This window comes from Choloepus didactylus, chromosome 13 (assembly GCF_015220235.1).
Source record: "Choloepus didactylus isolate mChoDid1 chromosome 13, mChoDid1.pri, whole genome shotgun sequence".
Taxonomy (NCBI): domain Eukaryota; kingdom Metazoa; phylum Chordata; class Mammalia; order Pilosa; family Megalonychidae; genus Choloepus; species Choloepus didactylus.
The window spans coordinates 90,385,189-90,410,746 of NC_051319.1; the positions used below are offsets into that span (position 1 = coordinate 90,385,189).

The window sequence follows — 25,558 nt, forward strand, 5'->3', positions numbered from 1 at the left end:
TTCTAGAATACTTCACGCCATCACAGTAATTGCTGCCTCATCTGTTAATTACTCTTCTGAAATCATAAGCCGAATGAAGGCAGGGATCATACCTATTTTATTCACTAATTTATACCCAAAGTCTAATGGATTTTCTGAGTTATAATGGCTACTCAAAAAAATATGTTGTATGAATGATTATCTACATCATAATTTCCCCGTTACACAGATGTTACTACACTCTACCCCCATCCCTACCCCAACATCCAGCCATAATAAAGAATAGCAATTCCTTGCTGCTTAAATAGCTTTCCCTACCCACAGGGACCCCTTGTAAGGTCAGTTTCTCATAGAATTTTGATCTTAACTGTTTTGGGGGAAGTGTGCCAATATATAATATAGGCTTTGAATTTCCCTCCCAGCATTTTAGTTTGAAGAATTTCAAACCTGTAGAAAATTAAAGAAGTACAATGAATACCTAAATACCTTTACCTACATTCACCAGTGTCGTTGACATTTTATCATTTGGGCATGCACTCTCTCATTCTCTTTTTTTTTTTCCTTGAATCATTTGAAATTAAGTTGTAGACATCATGATACCTTACTCTTAAATTCTTAGTTTACATCTAAGAATAAGTCCTACATAAGTACAATATCGTTGTCACATATAACATCATAATTCCATATCTTAATATCCAGTCTTGCTGTGGTAAACTTGTTGAATCACATCAGAAGGCAAGTAATACTAGAATGTCCCTTATTAAAGGTGCTGTTTGATCACTTGCCTAAGGTGATAACTGCTAGATCTCTCCATTGTAAAGTAAATAATACATGGAGTGATACTTTCAACACACGAAGATCTTGTTCCCCAGCAACCTTTTCCTGATATGTCTCGGGTCCATTGATAATCCTCGTCTGAAACGTTTCATTGGGGAATTGCCTTTTTTAAACTTGGATGTTCTATTTTTTTAAAAAGGAAGCAGTCATTTTTGTCTTGATGTGAGGCATTACTGATAAAAAAATTGTAGTAGCCGAGTGCTATTTACAGTGACTTCTGACTTTTGAACCGGATGTTGTAATCATTTGAAACTGCCCCAATACAATGCATTATCAGTAATGTGAATTTTTTTGTTTCCAATAGCTGCTAACATTGTCATCCAGACTGAACCACCAGTTCCTGTTTCAATTAATAGCAACATAACCAGAGTAGTTCTTGAACCAGATAGCCGTAAAAGAGCTATGAGTGGTTTGGAAGTGCCACTCACAAAGAAACCTTGGCTGGGAAAGTAAGATAATTTAATTGAACATAATCAGTTTTTTTGTTATTTATTGCTTTAGTAAATTTGTAAAATTGAGTTGATATTAATCAGTGCTTTTCAAACTGTGTGTCAAAGTTAGGGTTCCAGGAGGCATCTTTAGAAAGTCCTAAAAATAAAAAAGCCAATGTATTCCTAATAGAGTATGTGTAATTTGTAGCTGCCTATTTCTAGACCTTTCTATATTAAAAATTAAAACACTGGAATTGAAAAGAAAAACAGTTCTATACCTTTGCAGAAGTTGAAAAAATATCATAAAAAATGATGCTCTATTCTTGCTTTAATGTTGATTCCTTGATAATTGTGATAGATCTTTTCAGCATCTGATTGTTAATCTCAGTTGGGCTTCTCCTTTTTATAATCATCTGCTATAAAAAATCATCTTTTTCTCCATCTGTAAAATGTTCTGTACCCTCATAATCAGGGTGATGTTAATTAGTGGTTTCTGAAGAATGTTAAGGGCTTACAAAATATATTTTGATAAGTATAAACATACATTCTTTGGTGATATAACCTTTGACTAAGCATGAATTGAGAGAATTAACCAAGATCTATTAATACTCCTTTTAGGCAAGGGAATAACAATCAGAGTAAACCAGGATTCTTGCGAAAGAATCAGTATACAAACACCAAATTAGAAGTTAAGAAAATCCCTCAGGAATTGAACAACATTACCAAGCTCAATGAACACTTCAGCAAATTTGGAACTATTGTTAATATCCAGGTAAATGTGGCTGTGTTAGTGATGGAATCCATGCTCTTTGTGGATATATATGCTAAGTATTGTGAACTGCTGCACTATATATATGTGTATGTATGTGTGTGTGTGTGTGTATACATGTCTGCTTATCTGATTACCATTATGAATGGTAATCCAAATTTGTTCTTGTGATTTCTTTTTGTTCTTTTCTGCAACTTCTTCCTTAAAGACACTGGGCTAGTTACTCCATTCTTGTTTATAGTTCTGTCTTGGACAAATGACCTTTTAACCTCCTTTAGTGTTGTAACTGAGAGCTGAGATTTCTGGTAATTTCTAAGATTGTAGTCTTGTCTCCTGACTGACTTTGTATTGTGGTGAAATAGTTATTGGTTAAGGATGGTTTTAATCTTGAGAATTACAGTCAGTATAATATGCTGTCCAAGAGCAAATAAATTGTGGTTTTTGTATTTTGCTGTCTACTTGTTAGATATTTGAATTTATAAATTTCTGGCTGGGTACTTAAAGCCTGGTTAAAATTGGAATGTCAGTGGACCTCTAGTACTTAAGCATTGGCATCAAACCAAAATATAATTTATGTAGCTCATTTTCATAAGTTAGTATTGGGGGACTTGGTATTTCAGAGTATTTTTTATGAGAGATTTTTAGGCAGTTTTACCCTCAATGCAGTTTTTACCCTAAACTAGTATTTGTTTAGTTTTACAAAAATTTGAAATATGTTAAATGTAAGGGAAAAATCAATCACCCAAATCTCACCACTCATAGTGACTGTTCATCTTTTGATGAAAAGGCATACTATTGCTATTTTTTAATGTGGAAGAATATACATAAACATACACACTTTATTTTAAAAACTGTTTCATTACACTTAAAAACTTTTGAAAAATGTCATCATACCAAATATGTCTACTTTTTTTTTTCTCTTAAAATTTTCCTAGGTTGTTAAGTATTCTTTATGGCATTTAAAAATATTTAGATGGCTTAATGTACACAGGCCATAATTTATTTAACTATTCTCTGTTGTTGGGAATTGATGTTGTTTTTGTTATTTTATGTGAAACAAAACAATGTTGTACTGAGTATCCCCCATAGATAAACCTTTCATTATCTTTTATGATAAATTGCTGAATTAAGGAGTATGTTAATTTTAAGATTTTTTATTTGAACCGCCAAATTATTCTCCAAAAGACTGTAACAATTAATACTCCCTAGTGCAGTAGATGCAACCTCATCAATACAGTATACATGGCCATTAAAAAATTTTTTTTAACCAATTTGATAAGAAAAATTATACTTGTTTTAATTTGTGTTTTTTATTTATTTATTTATTTTTTAACCACTAGTTAGGTTCTTCTTTATATAGATCATTTGCAGTTCTTTGGATTTACCTGTCCATTGTCTTTGCCCATTTTTTTAATTTAAGTATTTTTTGTTATTTATAATAATGTTTTACTAAACGTTTGCTTACCATATAGGTTACAAAAAAGTTGTTTCCATTTGTCATTTGTTTTGTTTATGGCATATTTTGATGACAGAAGTTTAAAATTTTGTGTGGTCAAATCTATTGCTTTTTGTCTTTATAGATTCTGCCTTTTCAGGTATGTGTAAAAAGGCTTTCCAAACCCTCAGATTATACAGATATTCACCTTTTTTCCTCAGGGTTTGTGTGTTTTAAAAGTAAAAACTTTTTTTTTTTTAATTGTAAAATGTTTTACATTTTTTTATTGTAAAATATTTTATCTCTGGAGTTTATTTGATGAATGTAAGGTATCAGGAAGAGATCTAACATAACTTGAATTTTCAACTAAGTAGTTAGGTAATATTGGATTGTTTATTAAATAATCCATCCTTTTTCCATATATAATTTTGAAATATGCACATCAGTGTTTTAGGGGATGGAGAACTTGATTTACAAAGGATTCACAGTGGATTTTAGGAGGCTGTTTCCTGCTTCTGAATCAGTTACCAACAATTTATTTGCATTTAACGATTTGTTAATTTCTATCTCTTTTTTGGTTTTGCTTTGTTTTTTTAAAGGTTGCTTTTAAGGGTGATCCAGAAGCAGCCCTCATTCAATATCTCACCAATGAGGAGGCCAGGAAAGCCATTTCCAGCACAGAAGCAGTTCTAAACAACCGATTCATTCGAGTCCTATGGCATAGGGAAAATAATGAGCAACCAGCACTGCAGTCTCCAACACAGCTGCTCCTACAACAGCAGCAAACACTTGGTCACCTGTCACAGCAGCACCATCACCTGCCACAGCACCTTCATCAGCAGCAGGTGCTCGTGGCCCAGTCTCCTCCATCAACGGTACATGGAGGTATCCAGAAGGTAATCTGCTGGTTCACAAGGAGTTAAAAGTCATTCAGTCCTACCTTCTAGATCAGTGTTTCTCAATTTGTGGTCCTTGGGTCTTCTACATCGGTGCTACTTATAGTTTGATTTGCAGTCATGCAGCATGTGATCTCCTGTGAACTTACTAGAAATGCATATTCTTGGGCTTCACGACAACCTCCTGAATCAGAATCTCTAGGGGTTCAGGAATCTAATTTAACAAGCTCTCCAGAAGATTCTTAGTTACATCAGAATTGCTTACCCAGGTGCAGATTCTTGGGTCTCACTTTCCCAAACCTACAGTTAATCTCGAAGGGTAGGAAATGTACCCAAACAATTTTTGTGCATACTAACGTATGATAACCCTTCACTTTGGGACATCTCTAAATCTAGAACTTCTTCCTTATTTTGATTTGGAATCCATCTCCGTTGTGTCCACTACTTGTTCTACTTTTACCCATGGAGAAAAATTCTTTTCCTTTTAAACCTGAAATGAATGCTCCATGAGAATTGGGATTTTGTCTCTTGTATTCATTCTGTCCCTAGTAAAACAATGCCTGGTACTTATTGCTGGAAACATTTGAAAGAAGGAAAGAACAAACTACTACTACACATTAGAGCCATTCATGTATTTGATGATAATTTCCACCCCTAGGTGTTTCTTTGCTTATATTAAATGCATTCAGATTTAAAACAAAAAAGGGACTCCCTACATTAATGATGTCATCTCCATTCATCATCCTGCTCTTTTGTATCTGAACATACATCTACTTTTTTTTGTATCCCACTTCCTGTTAGAACCCAGAGGTGTGAATTCTTCCCCTAGGTGCCAGCTGAATAGTGTAGAGAAGAGTGATACCGGCACCTCTGTGATCTATTATATCATGTTCTGTTAATGCAGCCTAGGATTGCATTATATTTTGGGGGGTGCCATGTCGCACTGTTACTCGTACTACCTTACTGTCAATTAAAACCCCTAAGTCTTTCAAAGCATTACATATTAGAGGGGACATAAAAAAAGATTAACAGGTTTTGTCTGTATACTTCTATGCATACGTTTTGTTGTGACATGTTTCAAACATCCAAAAAATATGATTAATGATATAATCATTTGTATATCCACTACTTTACTCAAAAGATAAAACCTTACAAGTAATTGATGCACCCTCCCCTTTCCATTTCCTTATCTTCCTCTCCATAGTAATCACTATCCTAAATTTTTATCATTCCTAGGCATGTTTTTAAACTTTTACTATTTGTATGTTTATTTTTATATATGCAGATGATAAGCAAGCCACAGACATCAGGTGCATATGTTCTTAACAAGGTTCCTATTAAGCATCGCCTTGGGCATGCAAGTGGTAACCAGGGTGATACAACACACTTGTTAAATCAGTCTGGTGTTGCTGGAGAGGATTGCCAGGTACGTTTTACTGTGAACATCAAATATTTTTAGGGTTGTTTAATGATACAAGAAAATTAACAGATTGATTATTTCCCAGATTTGTAATGTATTGATTACTCAGTCAAGACATAAGTGACAGCTGACCTAAGTGTGGCAGATAAATCTCCTTAATTTCCATGACTTGGCTGGGAATTTGCTAATTTTTTTTTAATCCTGTTTTTTTTTTTTTCCATGAGAGAGGTTGTAGGTTTACAGAAAAGTCATGCATGAAATACAGAGTTTCCATATACCACCCTATTATTAACACCTTACATTAGTGTGGTACTTTTGTTAAAATTCATAAAAGAGCATTTTTATAATTGTACCATTAACTATAGTCCACTGTGTACAATATAGCCATTATTTCTTCAAATACTTTTTCAGGCCCACTCTCTCTTCTCTTTCTAGACTCCAATGACATGAAGGAAAGATATTTTGTTATAGTTTCGCAGGTTCCCGAAATTCTGTTCATTTTTTTCTCCCAGTCTATTGACTAATTCTTTTGTCCTCTCCATTCTGCTGTCATGCCATCCATAGAGTTTTTTATTTTGAATTACTGTCTTTTTTCAGTTTATAATTTCCATTTGGTTCTTCTTTATGTCTTCTGTTTCTTTGCTGAGACTTTCTGTTTGTTTGTCAAACATGCTCATAATTGCTATCTGAAATATTTTTATGATGGCTATCATAAAATCCATGTCAGATAAATTCCACATTTGTGAGATTTCAGTATTGGCAGGTATTGTTTGTCTTTCCTCATTCCTTTTGAGATTTTCCTTGTTCTTAGTATGAGAAGGGATTTTCATTTGTATTTTGGATGTTTTGGGTATTTGGTTATGAGACTCTGGGTCTTATTCAAATCTTCTATTTGAGCAGGCCTGCTCTGACTTCATGCTGGTGGGGAAAAGAAGGCACTTCCTTGTTGCTGCCGGGTGGAGAGGAAAAGTCCAGGTTCCTCACTGAACCGGGGAGGAGATAGGATCCTTGTTAGTGCTGAGCAAGAGTAAGGGTAGGCTCCCACTGGTACCATCCTGGCTGGTAGGGGGAGTGGAGCCTCATTACTGCTCCCCAGTTAATCTCCACTGGCACTGCAAGGAGAGGAGTGGGGAGACCTTGTTAACTGCTGGATGGTGGTGAAAGTTCCCACTTAGCTTCCTCTGACATTAACAAAGAGAGGAGGGATGCCTCATTATCACTGATTGGGGTGGAGGGCCACGATCCCTACATGACCTCCACTGACACAGTAATGGGGTCTTAGTACAACTGGGCAAGGGTGGACGTGTGGGCTGCCCACTTGGCCTTTGCTGGCATGGCTGGAGATGGGGTATTTTTTTTTTTTTTTCTTGGTGATGTTTGTCTGGTATAGGGTGTTTATTAGAACATTTTATTTTTTTGTTGTTGTTGTTTTTTATTTTTTTTATCTTCATTTTATTGAGATATATTCACATACCACACAGTCATACAAAACAAATTGTACATTCAATTGTTCACAGTACCATTACATAGTTGTACATTCATCACCTAAATCAATCCCTGACACCTTCATTAGCACACACACAAAAATAACAAGAATAATAATTAAAGTGAAAAAGAGCAGTTGAAGTAAAAAAGAACACTGGGTACCTTTGTCTGTTTGTTTCCTTCTCCTATTTTTCTACTCATCCATCCATAAACTAGACAAAGTGGAGTGTGGTCCTTATGCCTTTCCCAATCCCATTGTCACTCCTCATAAGCTACATTTTTATACAAGTGTCTTCGAGATTCATGGGTTCTGGGTTGTAGTTTGATAGTTTCAGGTATCCACCACCAGCTACCCCAATTCTTTAGAACCTAAAAAGGGTTGTCTAAATTGTGCTTAAGAGTGCCCACTAGAGTGACCTCTCGGCTCCTTTTGGAATCTCTCTGCCACTGAAGCTTATTTCATTTCCTTTCACATCCCCCTTTTGGTCAAGAAGATGTTCTCTGTCCCATGATGCCAGGTCTACATTCTTCCCCGGGAGTCATATTCCACGTTGCCAGGGAGATTCACTCCCCTGGGTGTCTGATCCCACGTAGAGGGGAGGGCAGTGATTTCACCTTTCGAGTTGGCTTAGCTAGAGAGAGAGGGCCACATCTGAGCAACAAAGAGGCATTCGGGAGGAGGCTCTTAGGCACAATTATAGGGAGGCCTAGCCTCTCCTTTGCAGCAACCGTCTTCCCAAGGGTAAAACCTATGGTAGAGAGCTCAACCCATCAAACCACCAGTCCCCTATGTCTGTGGTCATGTTAGCAACCATCGAGGTGGGGTAGGCCAATACCCCTGCATTCTCCACAGGCTCCTCAAGGGGGCACTACATATTTTTTTCCTTTTTTTTTTTTTTATTAGAACATTTTAAAATTTTCCTTCTTGCTAGATTGCCCTTTTCTGGTCCTTTGGTTAGAGAGTTAGAGAGAATAGGCTCTATTTGGAGCTTTTTTTTTTTTTTTTTTTTTTTTTAAGAGAAATTGTGGGTTTATAGAACAATCATGCATAAAATGTACTAGAAATTTGCTAAATTCTTTTTCATGTTGAAAGCTAAGTAGGAATTTGAGAATTTTACCTATTTAGTAATAGGTAGATGTCTTTATTAGTCAATTTCTTTCATAATTTTTCCTCTTCAATGTAATTAAGAACATAGTGAAGTAATGATTCTGTCATAATCGAATGTCAAAATTTTGATTTGATAACATTTTTATAAAATAAAACTGTTTTAGGTAGTTTCTTTTGCTTTCTGTTATATATCTATGTGATAACTCTCTAGCTTGGTTACTTTAAAGAAAACCAGGAAAACCCTGAAAAAGAGTGATGAAGGAGGCTAGCCCTACTAGACTTTTAAAAATTGTATAAAGTCTCTATAATTAAAATAATTTTATATTGGCACAGACCAGTGGAACAGAATAGAAAGTAAAGAACTAGACTCAACTGCAAATAGGAATAATATGCTAACATAGTGTCTCAGATCAGTGGGGAAATTATGGACTTTTGGATAAGTTGTATTGGGATAACTGGCTAGCCACATGGAAAGATAAAATTATCTTTTTTTAAGTTACATCATATATCAGGGTAAATTCCAAAAGGGTAGGGGATTTAGATGCTGATGGAAATGCTGAATGATACAACCTCATGAAAGGAAATTTGACAGTATAAAATTTATGATATAAAAATATTTTTCAATATTTATTTATGTATTTACTCTTTAAACTAGTAATCCTCCTTCTGAGACTCTATCTCAGAGGTATTCTAGCCAAAATAAGAAAAGACATGTACAAGGCTAGTAAATGTATACTACTTCTAATAGCAAAGGAGTGGAAACAACCCAAATGCCCCTTAGTAGGGGAATGGTTAATTGCGATGTAGTACATCCACACAATAGAGTATATGCAACTTTACAAAGGAATGAGGAATATTTTATATATACCGTGGGGTGATCTTCAGGATACATTCAGTAAAAAATGCAAAATGGAAGAAAAAATGTCTAGTCTGCCACTGGTGGTATAAGAAAGTAGCAGCAACGATCACACGTTAAGTATTTGCTTAAAATAATAAAAACCAAAGAGATAAACCACATAAATTAAATATGGTGGTGAAGGCAGGGATAGAAGAAGCAAGACAGCTTTAACTGTATTTTGTTTTGTAAATTTGACTTGGAAATGTAAATACTGAACATAATTATAAAACAAAATTAACTGAGTATGTACCAGTTAATGGTCCAGCTGAGAACTTGGTATTTTTCTGCCTAGAAGTCTTCATTGAAGAAGAAATTTTTTTAAATGTTTTGTAATACAATGCTATCAAAACAAAACTTATTTTAAAGACATATTTTATTATGGAAAATTTCAAAAATACACAAAAATAAAGAGAATAGTACAATGAACTCCCCCCCCAAAAAAAAAATTAAATGAAATAGTCATATTCCAATTAGACATGAAATAAATTGGGATTGCTTTGAATCTCCAATTTAGTTTGTGGATAACTGGCATCTTCATATTATTGGTTTTCTAATCCATGAACATGGAGTATATTTCTATTTATATACAGCTTCCTTCATTCCTTTCATCAGTAGGTTTTATTTAGTTTCAAATGTAGACGTCTTAAACATCTTTCTTTAGAATTCCTTCTAAGAATTTGATCACATTATAAAAAGTATCAGATAGTTTATTTTTGCTGATTGATTTCTTTATGTCGATCAGTATTTAGGAAGCATGATAAAATTACTCAATAGATTAAAGAGAATGTTTCCAGGTTCTTTGGATTTTCTATGTATATCTCTATGCCACGTATTGATGAATTTAGTTTTACTTATTCCTCTCAAATATATATGCTATTCTTTTTTTGGCTCTGGTGTAATAGTGACTAAAATAATTAGTGAAAATTATGGCTATATTTCACTCAAAGAGAAATTCTTCAACAGTTCACTACAAAGTGTGAAGCATTTAGCTTTTCGTAGCTTATCCCACCAGACTATGAAGTCTCTTCTTTTAGTTTTCTCAGAATTTTTAACATAAATAGATGTTAATTTTATCAAGTTATTTTTCTGCATCCATTGGCATGGTAATAATATGTTTTTTTTTTTTTTTTATTTAATGCATTAATAAGGGGATTTACATTTATTTCAATATTTAGACAAATTTTCATTCTGGTAATTAATCCAATTATGTATACTTCCTTTAAAATGTCTCAGGACTCAGTTTGCCAATGTTTTGAGGTAGGTTTATTTTTTTTTTTATCTTCATTTTATTGAGATATATTCACATACCACGCAGTCATACAAAACAAATCGTACATTCGATTGTTCACAGTACCATTACATAGTTGTACATTCATCACCTAAATCAATTCCTTACACCTTCATTAGCACACACACAAAAATAACAAGAATAATAATTAAAGTGAAAAAGAGCAATTGAAGTAAAAAAGAACACTGGGTACCTTTGTCTGTTTGTTTGTTTCCTTCCCCTATTTTTCTTTTCTTTTTTTTTTCTCTTTAATCATCATTTTATTGAGATATATTCACATACCACGCAGTCATACAAAACAAATTGTACTTTCGATTGTTTACAGTACCATTACATAGTTGTACATTCATCACCTAAATCAATCCCTGACACCTTCATTAGCACACACACAAAAATAACAAGAATAATAATTAGAGTGAAAAAGAGCAATTGAAGTAAAAAAGAACACTGGGTACCTTTGTCTGTTTGTTTCCTTCCCCTACTTTTCTACACATCCATCCATAAACTAGACAAAGTGGAGTTTGGTCCTTATGGCATTCCCAATCCCACTGTCACCCCTCATAAGCTACATTTTTATACACCTGTCTTTGAGATTCATGGGTTCTGGGTTGTAGTTTGATAGTTTCAGGTATCCACCACCAGCTACCCCAATTCTTTAGAACCTAAAAAAGGTTGTCTAAAGTGTGCATAAGAGTGCCCACCAGAGTGATCTCTCGGCTCATTTTGGAATCTCTCTGCCACTGAAGCTTATTTCATTTCCTTTCACATCCCCCTTTTGGTCAAGAAGATGTTCTCCATCCCACGATGCCGGGTCTACATTCCTCCCCGGGAGTCATATTCCACGTTGCCAGGGAGATTCACTTCCCTGGGTGTCTGATCCCACGTAGAGGGGAGGGCAGTGATTTCACCTTTCAAGTTGGCTTAGCCAGAGAGAGAGGGCCACATCTGAGCAACAAAGAGGCATTCAGGAGGAGACTCTTAGGCACAAATACAGGGAGGCCTAGCCTCTCCTTTGCAGCAACCGTCTTCCCAAGGGTAAAACTTATGGTAGAGGGCTCAACCCATCAAACCACCAGTCCCCTATGTCTGTGGTCATGTTAGCAACCATGGAGGTGGGGTAGGCGAATACCCCTGCATTCTCCACAGGCTCCTCAAGAGGGCACTACATATATATATTTTTTTTTTCCTTGTTTGTCTTTTTTCTTTTCTTTTTTTTTTTTTAACTTTCCCTTCTTTTTTCAATCAACTGTATGAAAAAAAAAGTTAAAAAGAAAACAAACATACAATAAAAGAACATTTCAAAGAGACCATAACAAGGGAGTAAGAAAAAGACAACTAACCTAAGATAACTGCTTAACTTCCAACATGTTCCTACTTTACCCCAAGAAAGTTACATACTATAGCAACATTTCAGTGAACTTGTTCCTACTACATCCATCAGAAATTAACAGACCATAGTCATTTCTGGGCATCCCCAGAACGTTAAATAGCTTATCTGTTCTTGGATTATTGTTCCCCCTTCCTTAATTGCTCTCTACTGCTAGTTCCCCTACATTGTACTTTATAAACCATTTGTTTTACATTTTTCAAAGTTCACATTAGTGGTAGCATATAATATTTCTCTTTTTGTGCCTGGCTTATTTCGCTCAGCATTATGTCTTCAAGGTTCATCCATGTTGTCATATGTTTCAGCAGATCGTTCCTTTTTACTGCCGCGTAGTATTCCATCGTGTGTATATACCACATTTTATTTATCCACTCATCTGTTGAAGGACATTTGGGTTGTTTCCATCTCTTGGCAATTGTGAATAATGCTGCTATGAACATTGGCGTGCAGATATCTGTTCGTGTCACTGCTTTCCGATCTTCCGGGTATATACCGAGAAGTGCAATCGCTGGATCGAATGGTAGCTCTATATCTAGTTTTTTAAGGAACTGCCAGACTGACTTCCAGAGTGGCTGAACCATTATACAGTCCCACCAACAATGAATAAGAGTTCCAATTTCTCCACATCTTTTTCTTGAGTGTCTCTTCAGTTTGTTCATTTCTAGCATATAGAAACATTACTGACTTATGTGCATTAATCTTGTATCCCGCTACTTTGCTAAATTTGTTTATTAGCTCTAGTAGGTGTATCGTTGATTTCTCAGGGTTTTCTAGATATAAGATCATATCATCTGCAAACAATGACAGTTTTACTTCTTCTTTTCCAATTTGGATGCCTTTTATTTCTTTGTCTTGCCGGATTGCCCTGGCTAGCACTTCCAGCACAATGTTGAATAACAGTGGTGACAGCGGGCATCCTTGTCTTGTTCCTGATCTTAGAGGGAAGGCTTTCAGTCTCTCACCATTGAGTACTATGCTGGCTGTGGGTTTTTCATATATGCTCTTTATCATGTTGAGGAAGTTTCCTTCAATTCCTACCTTTTGAAGTGTTTTTATCAAAAAGGGATGTTGGATTTTGTCAAATGCTTTTTCAGCATCTATTGAGATGATCAATTGATTTTTCCCTTTTGACTTGTTAATGTGTTGTAATACATTGATTGTTTTTCTTATGTTGAACCATCCTTGCATGCCTGGAATGAACCCCACTTGGTCATGGTGTATGATTTTTTTAATGTGTCTTTGGATTCGATTTGCAAGTATTTTGTTGAGGATTTTTGCATCTATATTCATTAGGGAGATTGGCCGGTAGTTTTCCTTTTTTGTAGCATCTTTGCCTGGTTTTGGTATTAGATTGATGTTAGCTTCATAAAATGAGTTAGGTAGTGTTCCATTTTCTTCAATGTTTTGAAAGAGTTTGAGTAAGATTGGTGTCAGTTCTTTCTGGAAAGTTTGGTAGAATTCCCCTGTGAAGCCATCTGGCCCTGGGCATTTATTTGTGGGAAGATTTTTGATGACTGATTGGATCTCTTTGCTTGTGATGGGTTGGTTGAGGTCTTCTATTTCTTCTCTGGTCAGTCTAGGTTGTTCATATGTTTCCAGGAAATTGTCCATTTCTTCTACATTATCCAGTTTGTTGCCATACAGTTGTTCATAATATCCTCTTATAATTTTAATTTCTTCAGGATCTGCAGTTATGTCACCTTTTTCATTCATTATTTTGTTTATATGGGTCTTCTCTCTTTTTGATTTTGTCAGTCTAGCTAGGGGCTTGTCAATCTTGTTGATCTTCTCAAAGAACCAACTTTTGGTGATATTTATCCTCTCTATTGTTTCTTTGTTCTCTATGTCATTTATTTCTGCTTTAATCCTTGTTATTTCTTTTCTTGTACTTGGTTTAGGATTGGTTTGCTGTTCATTTTCTAGCTTCTGCAGTTGATCCATTAGTTCTTTGATTTTGGCTCTTTCTTCCTTTTTAATATATGCGTTTAGTGCTATAAATTTCCCCCTTAGCACTGCTTTTGCTGCATCCCATAGGTTTTGGTATGTTGTGTTCTCATTTTCATTCGTCTCTATATATTTAGCAATTTCTCTTGCTATTTCTTCTTTAACCCACTGATTGTTTAGGAGTGTGTTGTTTAACCTCCAGGTATTTGTGAATTTTCTAAGTCTCTGATGGTTATTGACTTCTAATTGTATTCCATTGTGGTCAGAGAATGTGCTTTGAATAATTTCAATCTTTTTAAATTTATTGAGGCTTGTTTTATGTCCCAGCATATGATCTATTCTGGAGAAAGTTCCGTGAGCACTAGAAAAGTATGTGTATCCTGGTGATTTGGGATGTAATGTCCTGTAGATGTCTGTTAAATCTAATTCATTTATCAGATTGTTTAGGTTTTCAATTTCCTTATTGGTCTTCTGTCTGGTTGATCTATCTATAGGAGAGAGTGATGTGTTGAAGTCTCCCACAATTATTGTGGAAACATCAATTGCTTCCTTTAGTTTTGCCAGTGTTTCTCTCATGTATTTTGTGGCACCTTGATTGGGTGCATAGACATTTACGATTGTTATTTCTTCTTGCTGAATTGCCCCTTTTATTAGTATGTAGTGGCCTTCTTTGTCTCTCAAAACATCCCTGCATTTGAAGTCTATTTTATCTGAGATTAATATTGCTACACCTGCTTTCTTTTGGCTGTAGCTTGCATGAAATATTTTTTTCCATCCTTTCACTTTCAGTTTCTTTGTGTCCCTGTGTCTAAGATGAGTCTCTTGTATGCAACATATTGATGGTTCATTTTTTTTGATCCATTCTGCGAATCTATATCTTTTAATTGGGGAGTTTAATCCATTTACATTCAACGTTAAAACCGTGAAGGCATTTCTTGAATCGGCCATCTTATCCTTTGGTTTATGTTTGCCATATTTTTCCCTTTCTCTATTAATACCCTTTATTGTACCCATACCGAATCTCTTTAGTACTGAACCTTTCTCCAAGTCTCTCTGTCCTGTCTTTGTTTCTCTGTCTGTCGGGCTCCCTTTAGTATCTCCAGTAGGCCAGGTCTCTTGTTAGCAAATTCTCTCAGCATTTCTTTGTCTGTGAAAAATTTAAGCTCTCCCTCAAATTTGAAGGAGAGCTTTGCTGGATAAAGTATTCTTGGCTGGAAATTCCTCTCACTCAGAATTTTAAATATATCGTGCCACTGCCTTCTTGCCTCCATGGTGGCTGCTGAGTAGTCACTACTTAGTCTTATGCTGTTTCCTTTGTATGTGGTGAATTGCTTTTCTCTTGCTGCTTTCAGAACTTGCTCCTTCTCTTCTATGTTTGACAGTGTGATCAGTATATGTCTCGGAATGGGTTTTTTTGGATTTATTCTATTTGGAGTTCGCTGAGCATTTATGATTTGTGTATTTATGTTGTTTAGAAGATTTGGGAAGTTTTCCCCAACAGTTTCTTTGAATACTCTTCCTAGACCTTTACCCTTTTCTTCCCCTTCTGGGACACCAATGAGTCTTATATTCGGACGTTTCATATTATCTATCATATCCCTGAGGTCCATTTCGAGTTTTTCAATTTTTTTCCCCATTCTTTCTTTTATGCTTTCATTTTCCATTCTGTCATCTTCCAGGTCACTGATTCGTTGTTCAACTTCCTCTAGTCTTGTACTATGAGTGTCCAGAATCTTTTTAATTTGGTCAGCAGTTTCTTTAATTTCCATAAGATCATCCATTTTTTTATTTAGTCTTGCAGTGTCTTCTTTATGCTCTTCTAGGGTCTTCTTGATTTCCTTCATATCCCGTACTATGGTCTCATTGTTCATCTTTAGTTCTTTGAGTAGCTGCTCTAGGTGCTGTGTCTCTTCTGGTCTTTTGATTTGGGTGCTTGGGCTTGGGTTATCCATATCGTCTGGTTTTTTCATATGCTTTATAATTTTCTGTTGTTTTTGGCCTCGTGGCATTTGCTGAACTTGATAGGGTTCTTTTAGGGTTTGTAGACCTATTGAAGTCCTTATCTCTAATTTATCAAATCTACAGCTTCGTGGAGTACACTTTCTCTAACTAACCAGCAGGTGGCGTCCACGAGCCACCTGTTCTCCACAAGCCAGTTCTCCCCTGCTTAGCCTTTTTGGTGAGTGGGGGAGTGAGTCTTGTGGGGCCCAATTGGTGTACCAAGCTTGCGTGTGTAGTTGGTGTTGCCTGCCCTGTATGTGGGGCGTGTTTCTGGGCAGTCGGGGAGGGGGAGTGGCCCTAACAATCAAATCTCCCTGATGATCCTAGAGTTTTAAAGCTGCTGCAATAGTCTAATCCTTCCGTTCAGTCCTGCCACAGTTTGTCTCTGCCACTGACCCACAAGTCTTTGGTATTGGCGTATGGCTCCTGAGACTTGCAAGTGGGCCCCTCTTCCAGGCTGTGCACCCCGGGTCCTCTGTTGAGGGATGACTGTGCTATGTCACAGGTGAGTGCCGTCCCCCCAGGGCAGTTCTGGGCTGCTGGGCTGTGTAGGGAGGCTCCTAGTCTGCTCAAATGATGGCTGAATGGGGCTTTGTTAATTCACACTGCTCCACCTTCCCAGCTCTGGGACATTCAGCTGAGGTTGCAGGGAAGGCTAATGTCCACGCCCAGTTTTGTGGTGTGTGCCTGTTATTTGAAGCACTTCCGTCACACTGGGTTGTCTGGGGCAGCTCTGGGCTATGGGGCTGGCGATGGGCAGGAGTGTTTCCTGTCCACCAGGATGGTGGCTGTGAGCGGACACCCCCCTTTTCTTGGGAAGTTGTGTTGTTTAGTGAATTTTCTCAGCCACTGGATTATTGCCTTTTGTCTCAGAGCTCTCTTAGTTCTGCTCTTGACTTGACGTGCCCAAATTGCAATTCTTTGAAGCTTTCTGTATTGGGCTTCTTAGAGTAATTGTTTTAGAAAAAGAAAAAAGGATTTAAAAAAAAAAAAAAAAAAAAACGGCCCTCCTCAGAGATCTAATTGGTTATTGAAATGCTAATAGACAAAGCAACCAGGGCCATTAAGGAAAGGTCCACAGGGCAGAGAGATCAGCTTTGCTTCGGGATTTGCATATGTGCCTCAAGGCCTGAGCTCCGCCCTTCCCCTTTCTGTGTTCACCAGAACTCCAAAAATCCTCTGCTTTTATTTTGGAGTTTTTCGTGTTGTTTTTTTTCTATGCCTGTCTCCTCTCTGCTGGGCTGGCTGCTCTCAGAGTCTCTGGTGTCTGGTCTCAGTCTATCTATGGTTGGAGTTTGAATCAGTAGAATGAGTTTCCGATAAGAGCAGCCACTGCAGTTCTCCCTTCTCCTTCCCGGAGCTGACAGCCCCTCCTCCCCTGGGACTGAGCCTGGCAGGGAGGGGCGCGGGTCCCCTGGCCGCAAAAACTTACAGATTTCGCTGATCTCAGCAGTTCCACGTTTTCATGAGTGTTGTATGAAGTATGCCCAAAGACAGATTGCTCTGTGGTGTCCAGTCCACGCAGTTCCTGGCTTTTTACCTACTTTCCTGGTGGAGTAACTAAAACTTACAGCTCACCAGTCTGCCATCTTGCCCCGCCTCTCCCTTCCCCTATTTTTCTACTCGTCCATCCATAAACTAGAGAAAGTGGAGTGTGGTCCTTATGGCTTTCCCAATCCCATTGTCACCCCTCATAAGCTACATTTTTATACAAGTGTCTTCGAGATTCATGGGTTCTGGGTTGTAGTTTGATAGTTTCAGGTATCTACCACCAGCTACCCCAATTCTTTAGAACCTAAAAAGCGTTGTCTAAAGTGTGCGTAAGAGTGCTCGCCAGAGTGACCTCTCGGCTCCTTTTGGAATCTCTCTGCCACTGAAGCTTATTTCATTTCCTTTCACATCCCCCTTTTGGTCAAGAAGATGTTCTCCGTCCCACGATGCCAGGTCTGCATTCCTCCCCGGGAGTCATATTCCACGTTGCCAGGGAGATTCACTCCCCTGGGTGTCTGATCCCACATAAGGGGGAGGGCAGTGATTTCACCTTTCGAGTTGGCTTAGCTAGAGAGAGAGGGCCACATCTGAGCAACAAAGAGGCATTCGGGAGGAGGCTCTTAGGCACAATTATAGGGAGGCCTAGCCTCTCCTTTGCAGCAACCGTCTTCCCAAGGGTAAAACCTACGGTAGAGGGCTCAACCCATCAAACCACCAGTCCCCTATATTTGTGGTTATGTTAGCAACCATTGAGGTGGGGTAGGCCAATACCCCTGCATTCTCCACAGGCTTTGAGGTAGGTTTATATGTTTGAATTCATAAGAAATATTCATCTATAGTTTTCCATTTTTGGAATGGATTTATGAAGTTGTGTATCCAAGTTATGGTGGCCTCATTAAATGAGTTGACACTCTTGTTTTCCTAAAATCTGGAAACAATTTCATACCAATGGTATTATTGCACATATACATATACTTAGAAGAATCCTTCTGTTTTAAATCAGAAATATAATGCTTTTTGCAGAGGTACATTTTCACTAAAATAACTAAACATAATTCTCTTTTTATTAATTGTACTGAACTTTGAATTCTAAGAGAATTGTTGAATAGAGTTCAATATGCAACAAAAGGATATGAATTTTAAATTAGTTCATTTTTATTCAGTATCATAAAATATCTCCTTTTGAGGTCATTAATAACAAAGCAATAACACTTTTCAACAAACATTAAGAATCCAACCAAAATTTTTTAGTCTCTCCCATGAATAATTTTGTAGTAGTTCATGATGTTTTACTGTCAGTTTTAATGATAAATTGGATTCCTTTGCTTGTCTGCTTTGCTAAACGTTTAGAAAACATTATGTAGTCTTAAAAGTATTCCATGTTTATTTATGTATTTTAACTAGAAATTATGAAATGTGATTGAAGTAAATATATCAAATTATTAATTTAAAAAATTAAATGAAATAAATCTCTAAAAAAAAGAAAAATGAAACAAATGAACCTAGCATATTCGCATGGAGAGGAACTATTCCAAATGCTTTAAAACAGTGATTTGATTATATTCCTAGTGGAATATATTCTGAAGACAAAGAAATAAAAAAAGGTGTCAGCAATCATACTGTTGGCAATGTTGGTATTCTGAGACTGATTAGTGAGTACTGTAGGATAAATTAAATGAGGAATTATGTTAGTGTCCTTGACAACTGAGATTTTTCAGTATGGTTGAAAAGAGACATATTTAAGATAGATGAGGTTAAATAAAAACACTGTAGTCCTGAATTTGAATTGAAAGTAATCAATGTAAATTCGGGTTGTATTTTATCTTTAAAAGACAAATAAACAATAAAACAAACAGAACAATTCTGTTCACTGAAAAGGTCTTGAAACCTCTGACCAACTCAGAGACAATGAGGCACACCTAGCACCCAAAGGAACCAAGGATTCTTGGAGAAATGGCCATCTCCAGATCTGTGGCTAGTAATGTCCAGGTGAGCCAGGGATATTTTTTGAGACCAGAAAGCAAGGAAGTTATCAAAGATTACTAGGGTCCTGTCAAAGAGAGAAGAAAAATTCTTATCAAGACTCGAGATCTACTCACCAACTTAAAGGAAATTCAGAGGACTGAGGAACACATTAAAAGATACCAGAGAATCCTATGGTGAACACTGTAGAATGAGTGAACACTATTGAATGGTTTCTTCAGCAAATAATTTGCAAGGAACAGAAAGAGATAGAGAAACTAAGAAAAAGGTAAGTTAAGAAGACATCATCGATTGTACTATATCTATGGACCTTCATAGATTCCACTTCAAATGGGAAAAAAATGTTTAGAAAATTATACAGTCCAGAGGTGTGAATATTTAATGATTTTAAATAATTAATGTTATCCTTTAAGTGCAGTGATGGTTTTGTACTTTAAACAAGAAAGAGCCCTTATCTTTTAGAGATACAACTGAAATATTTACAGATGAAATGATAATGTATTTGGGATAAGGATATAGTCATTGGGGATATAAATAAATCAAGATTAGTTTATGAATTGATCATTGTTGTTTCTTAGTGATGGATACGTCAGATTTTTAAAGATATAAATACATTTTATTAGCATAATGTCATCATAAAAGCATTTTACACTTTGATGACTAACGGGATTAATGTTTGCATATAACTTTAACATGCTACAATATACCATTGAGGAATAATTAAAAATGCACTGCATTGGACTAGGATTAAGGAAGTAAAAACATATCCTTCAATTATTAAATACTGTATATAGCTTTAAAATATTAAACAAAACAGATGTTTTTTTAGACTATGCAGAGCTTTATACTTACCATGAACAATAAGACCATATGTGTTTGCATATATTAGTTTTTATAAGAAATTATTTCTATGATAAAACTTTTCTTTCTTAAAGTAGATGAAAGAGTCACCAAGTATACATGTAGTAAAAATTGGATATCATCCGTCATTATGATGCTTCTGTATTGAGGCATCCTTTTCCCAGTGGTTGACATTGACTGATAATGACAGGAGGTCTAAACGGTAGCAGTCTTAGTACCATCCCTTTAATAGTACTGTTGTTATGCTAAAATGAGAATCACCTGCTAACTTATTTAGAAAAAATATTGTAATACTCTAATTGTAATGAAAAGGATAAAAGTGTTTTTGTTTTTCTTTTAATTCACAATTTATTAAGCATAAAAGAATCATCCATAGGCATTTATGTTAGCCGTGAGGATGCAGCCAGGAACACGCAAATCCCCAGCTCTTAGGAGTTTACACAGACTACCCTAGTGTTACCAGCGACTCATTTTCCTAGAGTAGTAGCTAACCTTGACTGCATAAATCATGGAACTTTTTTTTTTAAGCTTTTTATTGTAGTATCTTATGTGTAACACAAAATTTCCCATTTTAACCACTTCTAGAATACATCAGTTTTTTTTATACACCTCTGTACTTTTGTCTGTTTCAAAAATTCCCTTATAAAAAAAGGAGAAAAATAAAAAAAGTTACAGACTATGAAGTCAGATACCCCTGACTCACTTGGCCTGTGCCTTACTGACTGTTAAATGACTCGTGCACAATAGTTTACTTTTTATTAAACTGAATTTACAAGTATCTAACTCACTATGTTGCTGTGGGGATTAAAATTTTTTATGTTAGTAAAGAAAAAAAGGAAAGTATTTAGCACATAGTAAGTGCTCAGTAAATTGTTAGATGTTGCCTTTTTTATTTCAAAAATATGATAATAAGATCATCGGCTATGCAGGGTTCTTACAATACTTGAGGACTTTTCCTGTTTGGTTAAAGTGGCTGAATTTTGCTGAATTTTGAGGAAATTTAAGTATTGTGGGGATTGAGAGAAGTTAATATTTGGGTGTATAATTTCCATTATTGAATTTTGCATGATTTTTGTTTCTTTACTTTTAGTTGGTCCTTGCTATATCTATATCTTTGTTTTAGGATTATGGAAAAAAGCACAATATTAGAACCCTAGAATCAATTCTATACAACTTTATTACAAAGTTCTAAAACAGTGGTCATTATGGAACTTCTGTTTTTTATTAGGTGTCCATGGAGATGTGAAAATGTTTAAGATATAATCCCTGACCTTAAGAGGCTTCACATCTTTTAAGTATTACTCATGAAAATTGGAATTTTTTTTATTTCAAGCACTTATTAATTTTTGTTTTGCTTTTTATTTTGATTCAGACTTTCAGGAGAGTTGCAAAAATAATACGAAATAATACATAGAACTCCAATATAGCCCTTTGCCAGATAACCAGATTTACTAACTTTTAGCATTTTGTGACATTTCTTTCTGTCAGTCAGTCCATTATCTTAACATTTGAGAGTAGGTTGTATACATCATGCTGCTGTAACACTTAATACCTACAGGTACATCCTGAGAACAAGGACACTCACTATATAACCACTCTAAGTACAGCTATCAAGTTCAAGAAATTTAACTTTGTTATAAAATATGCACTCTATATTCTAGTTTATTCCGTTGTCCTAGTAATGTCTTTTTCCACCAACTCCCATTGGAAGATTTTTTTTTTAATTTTTATTTTAGTAGCATATATACAACCTAAAATTTCTACCTTTAGCCATATTCATATATATAATTAAGTGGTGATGATTACATTCAAAATGTTGTGCTGCCGTCACCATTACCAGAACTTTCAATCACCCCAAACAGAAATTCTGTACCCATTAAGCTTTAACTTCCCTTTCCCTACCCGCTCCCCAGTCCTTGGTAACCTTTACTCCAATTTCTGACTCTATGAATTTGCTTATTCTAATTATTTCATATCAATGAGCTCATACAGTATTTGTTCTTTAGTGTCTGGCTTATTTCACTCACCATATCTTCAAGGTTCATCCATGTTGTCACATGTATTAGAACTTCGTTCCTTTTCATGGCTGCGTAATATTCCATTGCACGCCTATACCACATTTTGCTTATCCATTCATCTGCATTTGGACACTTGGATTACTTCCATCTTCTGGCATTTGTGTGCAAATATCTGTCCAAGTCCTTGCTTTCAGTGCTTTTGTGCATATACCTAGAAGTCTGATTGCTGGGTCATATGGTAATTCTATATATAACTTTCTAAGGAACCACCAAACCATTTTAACATTCCCAAAGCAATAAATAACATTCCCAAAGCACTATTTATTTATAATTAACAAATTGACACTTGTTAATTTTTGTTTTTTCAAAAATAGTTACCATTCTAGTGGGTATAAAGTAATATCTCATTTTGATTTGTATTTCCCTAATGTCTAATGATCTTGAGCATCTTTTCATGTGTTCTTTGTCCATTTGTGTATTTTCTTTGGAGAAATGTCTGTTCAGGTCTCTTGCCCATATTTTGATTGTGTTGTCTTTATTGTTGAGATGTAGGGTTTCTTTATATATTTTGGATATCAAACTCTAATCAGATATGTGGCTTCCACGTATTTTCTCCCATTCTGTAGATTGTCTTTTTAAAATTTCATGATAAATTCCTCTGAGGCACAAGAGTTCTAATTTTGATGAGGCCCATTTATCTATTTTTTCTTTTGTTGTTTGTGTTACGGGTGTAAAGTTTAAAAAAAAACATTGCCAAACACAAGGTCTTCTAGTTTTGTAGTCTTGGTTCTTATTTAGGTATTTGATCCATTTTGAGTTAACTTTTATATATGGTGTGAGTTAGGGGACCCTTTTCATTCTTTCAGATCTGGATATCCAGTTTTCCTAGCACACTTTTTTTTTTTTTTTTTTTGCTTTTTTTAAAAAAAATTCAATTTTATTGAGATATATTCACAAACCATACAGCCACCCACAGTGATATTGTTCACAGTACCATTATATAGTTGTACATTCATCACCACAATCAATTTTTGTACATTTTCATTACCACAAAAGAAAAGAATAAAAGAATTAAAGTAAAAGAGAACACCCAAAACATCCCATACCCCCCATCCCTCCCTATTATTCATTTACTTTTTGTCCTAATTTTTCTACTCATCTGTTCATCCACTGGGTAGAGGAAGTGGGAGCCAGAGTTTTCACAATCACACAGCCACACAGTGTAAGCTATGTAGTTACACAGTCATCTTCAAGAATCAAGGCCACTGGGTTGCAGTTCAACAGTTTCAGGTATTTCCTTCTAGCTCTTCCAATACACTAAATAAAAAGGGGTATCTATATAATGCACAAGAATAATCCCTAGAATGACCTCTCTACTCAATATGAAATCTCTCAGCCACTGAAACTTTATTTTGTTTCATTTCTCTTCCCCCTTTTGGTCCAAGAAGACTTTCTCAATCCCATGATGCCACGGCAAAGCTCATCCCTGCGAGTCATGTCCCGTGATGCCAGGGAGATTACACCCCTGGGAGTCATGTCCCACATAGTTGGGAGGGCAGTAGTACCATTTTTTGAAGGGACTTGAAACCCTTGTCAAAAATCAGTTTGCTGTATGGACCCAGCACTGTGGGATTGAGAAAATCTTCTTAATCAAAAGGAGGAAGAGAGATGAAACAAAATAAGGTTCCAGTGGCTGAGAGATCTCAAATGGAGTCAAGAGGTCACTCTGGAGGGTATTCTTAATGTGCTATAGAGATACTACCTTTTAGTTTTTAGTGTGTTGGAATGGCTAGAGGGAAATACCTGAAGCTGTCGAACTGCAACTCTGTGACCTTGATTCTTGAAGATGAAAAGAATATATAACTATGTAGTTTGCACAGTGTGACTGTGATTGTGAAAACCTTGTGGCTTGCACTCCCTTTATCCAGTGTATGGATAGATGAGTGGAAAAATGGGGACAAAAATTAGATGAAGAATAGGGTGGGATAGAGGGGATGGAAAGTTTTGGGTGTTCTTTTTTGCTTTTTTTTTATTTTGGAGTAAGCAGAAGGTTCAAAAATTGATTCTGTTGATGAACTCACAACTGTATGATGATGCTGTGAATAATTGAATGTACACTATGGATGACTTGGGTGTGTGAATATATTTCAATAAAACCGCATTAAAAAGTAAATGAACAATGAGGGGAGGAGGAGAATGGGATGTTTTGAGTGTTCTTTTTTATTTTAATTTTAAATTTATTTTGTGGAGTAATGAAAATATTCAAAGATTGATTGTGATGAATGCACAACTATATGATGATACTGTGAGCAATTGATTGTACACTTTGGATGATTGTATGTTATGTGAATATATCTCAATAAAATTGCATTAAATCTATATAGATTGGAGAGTCTGTTTCTGAGTTCTCAATTCAATTTCATTGGTCTTGTATCTCTGTCCTTTTGCCAGTAGCATGCTGTTTTGACCACTGTAGCTTTGTGGTAAGTCCTCAAATTGGGAAGTGTGAGTCCTCCAACTTCATTAATTTTAAGATGGTTTTGGCTACTCATACTCTTATCCTTCCAAATAGTTTGATGATTGGCTTTTCCATTTCTGCAAAGAAGGCTGTCGGAATTTTGATTGAGATTGCCTTGGATCTGTAAATTGCTTTGGGTAGCATTGACATCTTGACCATAATCAGTCATCCCTTCCATGAGCATGGAATGTCCTTCCATTTATTTAGACCTTTGATTTCTTTTAGCAATGTTTTGTAGTTTTCCATGTATAAGTCCTAGTCCTTTATATGCTTGTTAAATTTATTCTTAGATGTTTGACTCTTTTACTTACTATTGTAAATGGAATTTTTTCTTAATTTCCTCTTCAGATTGTTCATTGCTAAAGCTACATGAATTTCTTAATATTTTTCTTTTCTGCATTTCATATCACATATTCATAGTAAATTTTAGAAAGAAAGGAAAAAAAGAGCCGAGTGTGCTGGGGAAGATTTGAACCAGACTGTAGTGTACCTTGTAGCTCTGCTATGCCTTAAAGAGGGGATGGTTAACTGGACTGTCATTTGTTCAGAAGAGGAAAGGAATCTAAATATCAAAAGGATAACAGTAGAAGTGGGCACTTCCTGTTGCTTGCCAAGTCAGATCTGTGAGCCATCTACTTGTTACACATTCAATTGTAAATTCATGTAGCATTTAATTAAGTATAAGATTAAGATCATGATTGCAAGGTACTGTAATTCTTAGAAAAGTTTACGTTTGTTAGAAACATGGATTTTTATTTGATGCTTCACTTAATGGAAGATAACTTGTGATGATACCCTCCAGCCAAAGA

General features: G+C 35.8%; 1 protein-coding gene across 4 annotated transcripts in view; it reads left to right on the forward strand.

Moving 5' to 3' along the window:
- Positions 1-25,558, forward strand: part of RBM27 (RNA binding motif protein 27) — an 84,286-nt gene that overhangs the window by 41,455 nt on the left and 17,273 nt on the right. For all 4 annotated transcript variants that reach the window (XM_037801330.1, XM_037801329.1, XM_037801331.1 and 1 more), the window contains 4 exons: positions 1,121-1,265; positions 1,866-2,019; positions 4,051-4,347; positions 5,633-5,773. In XM_037801330.1, the coding sequence (XP_037657258.1) occupies positions 1,121-1,265; positions 1,866-2,019; positions 4,051-4,347; positions 5,633-5,773 (737 nt within the window). The remainder of the gene's footprint in view (positions 1-1,120; positions 1,266-1,865; positions 2,020-4,050; positions 4,348-5,632; positions 5,774-25,558) is intronic.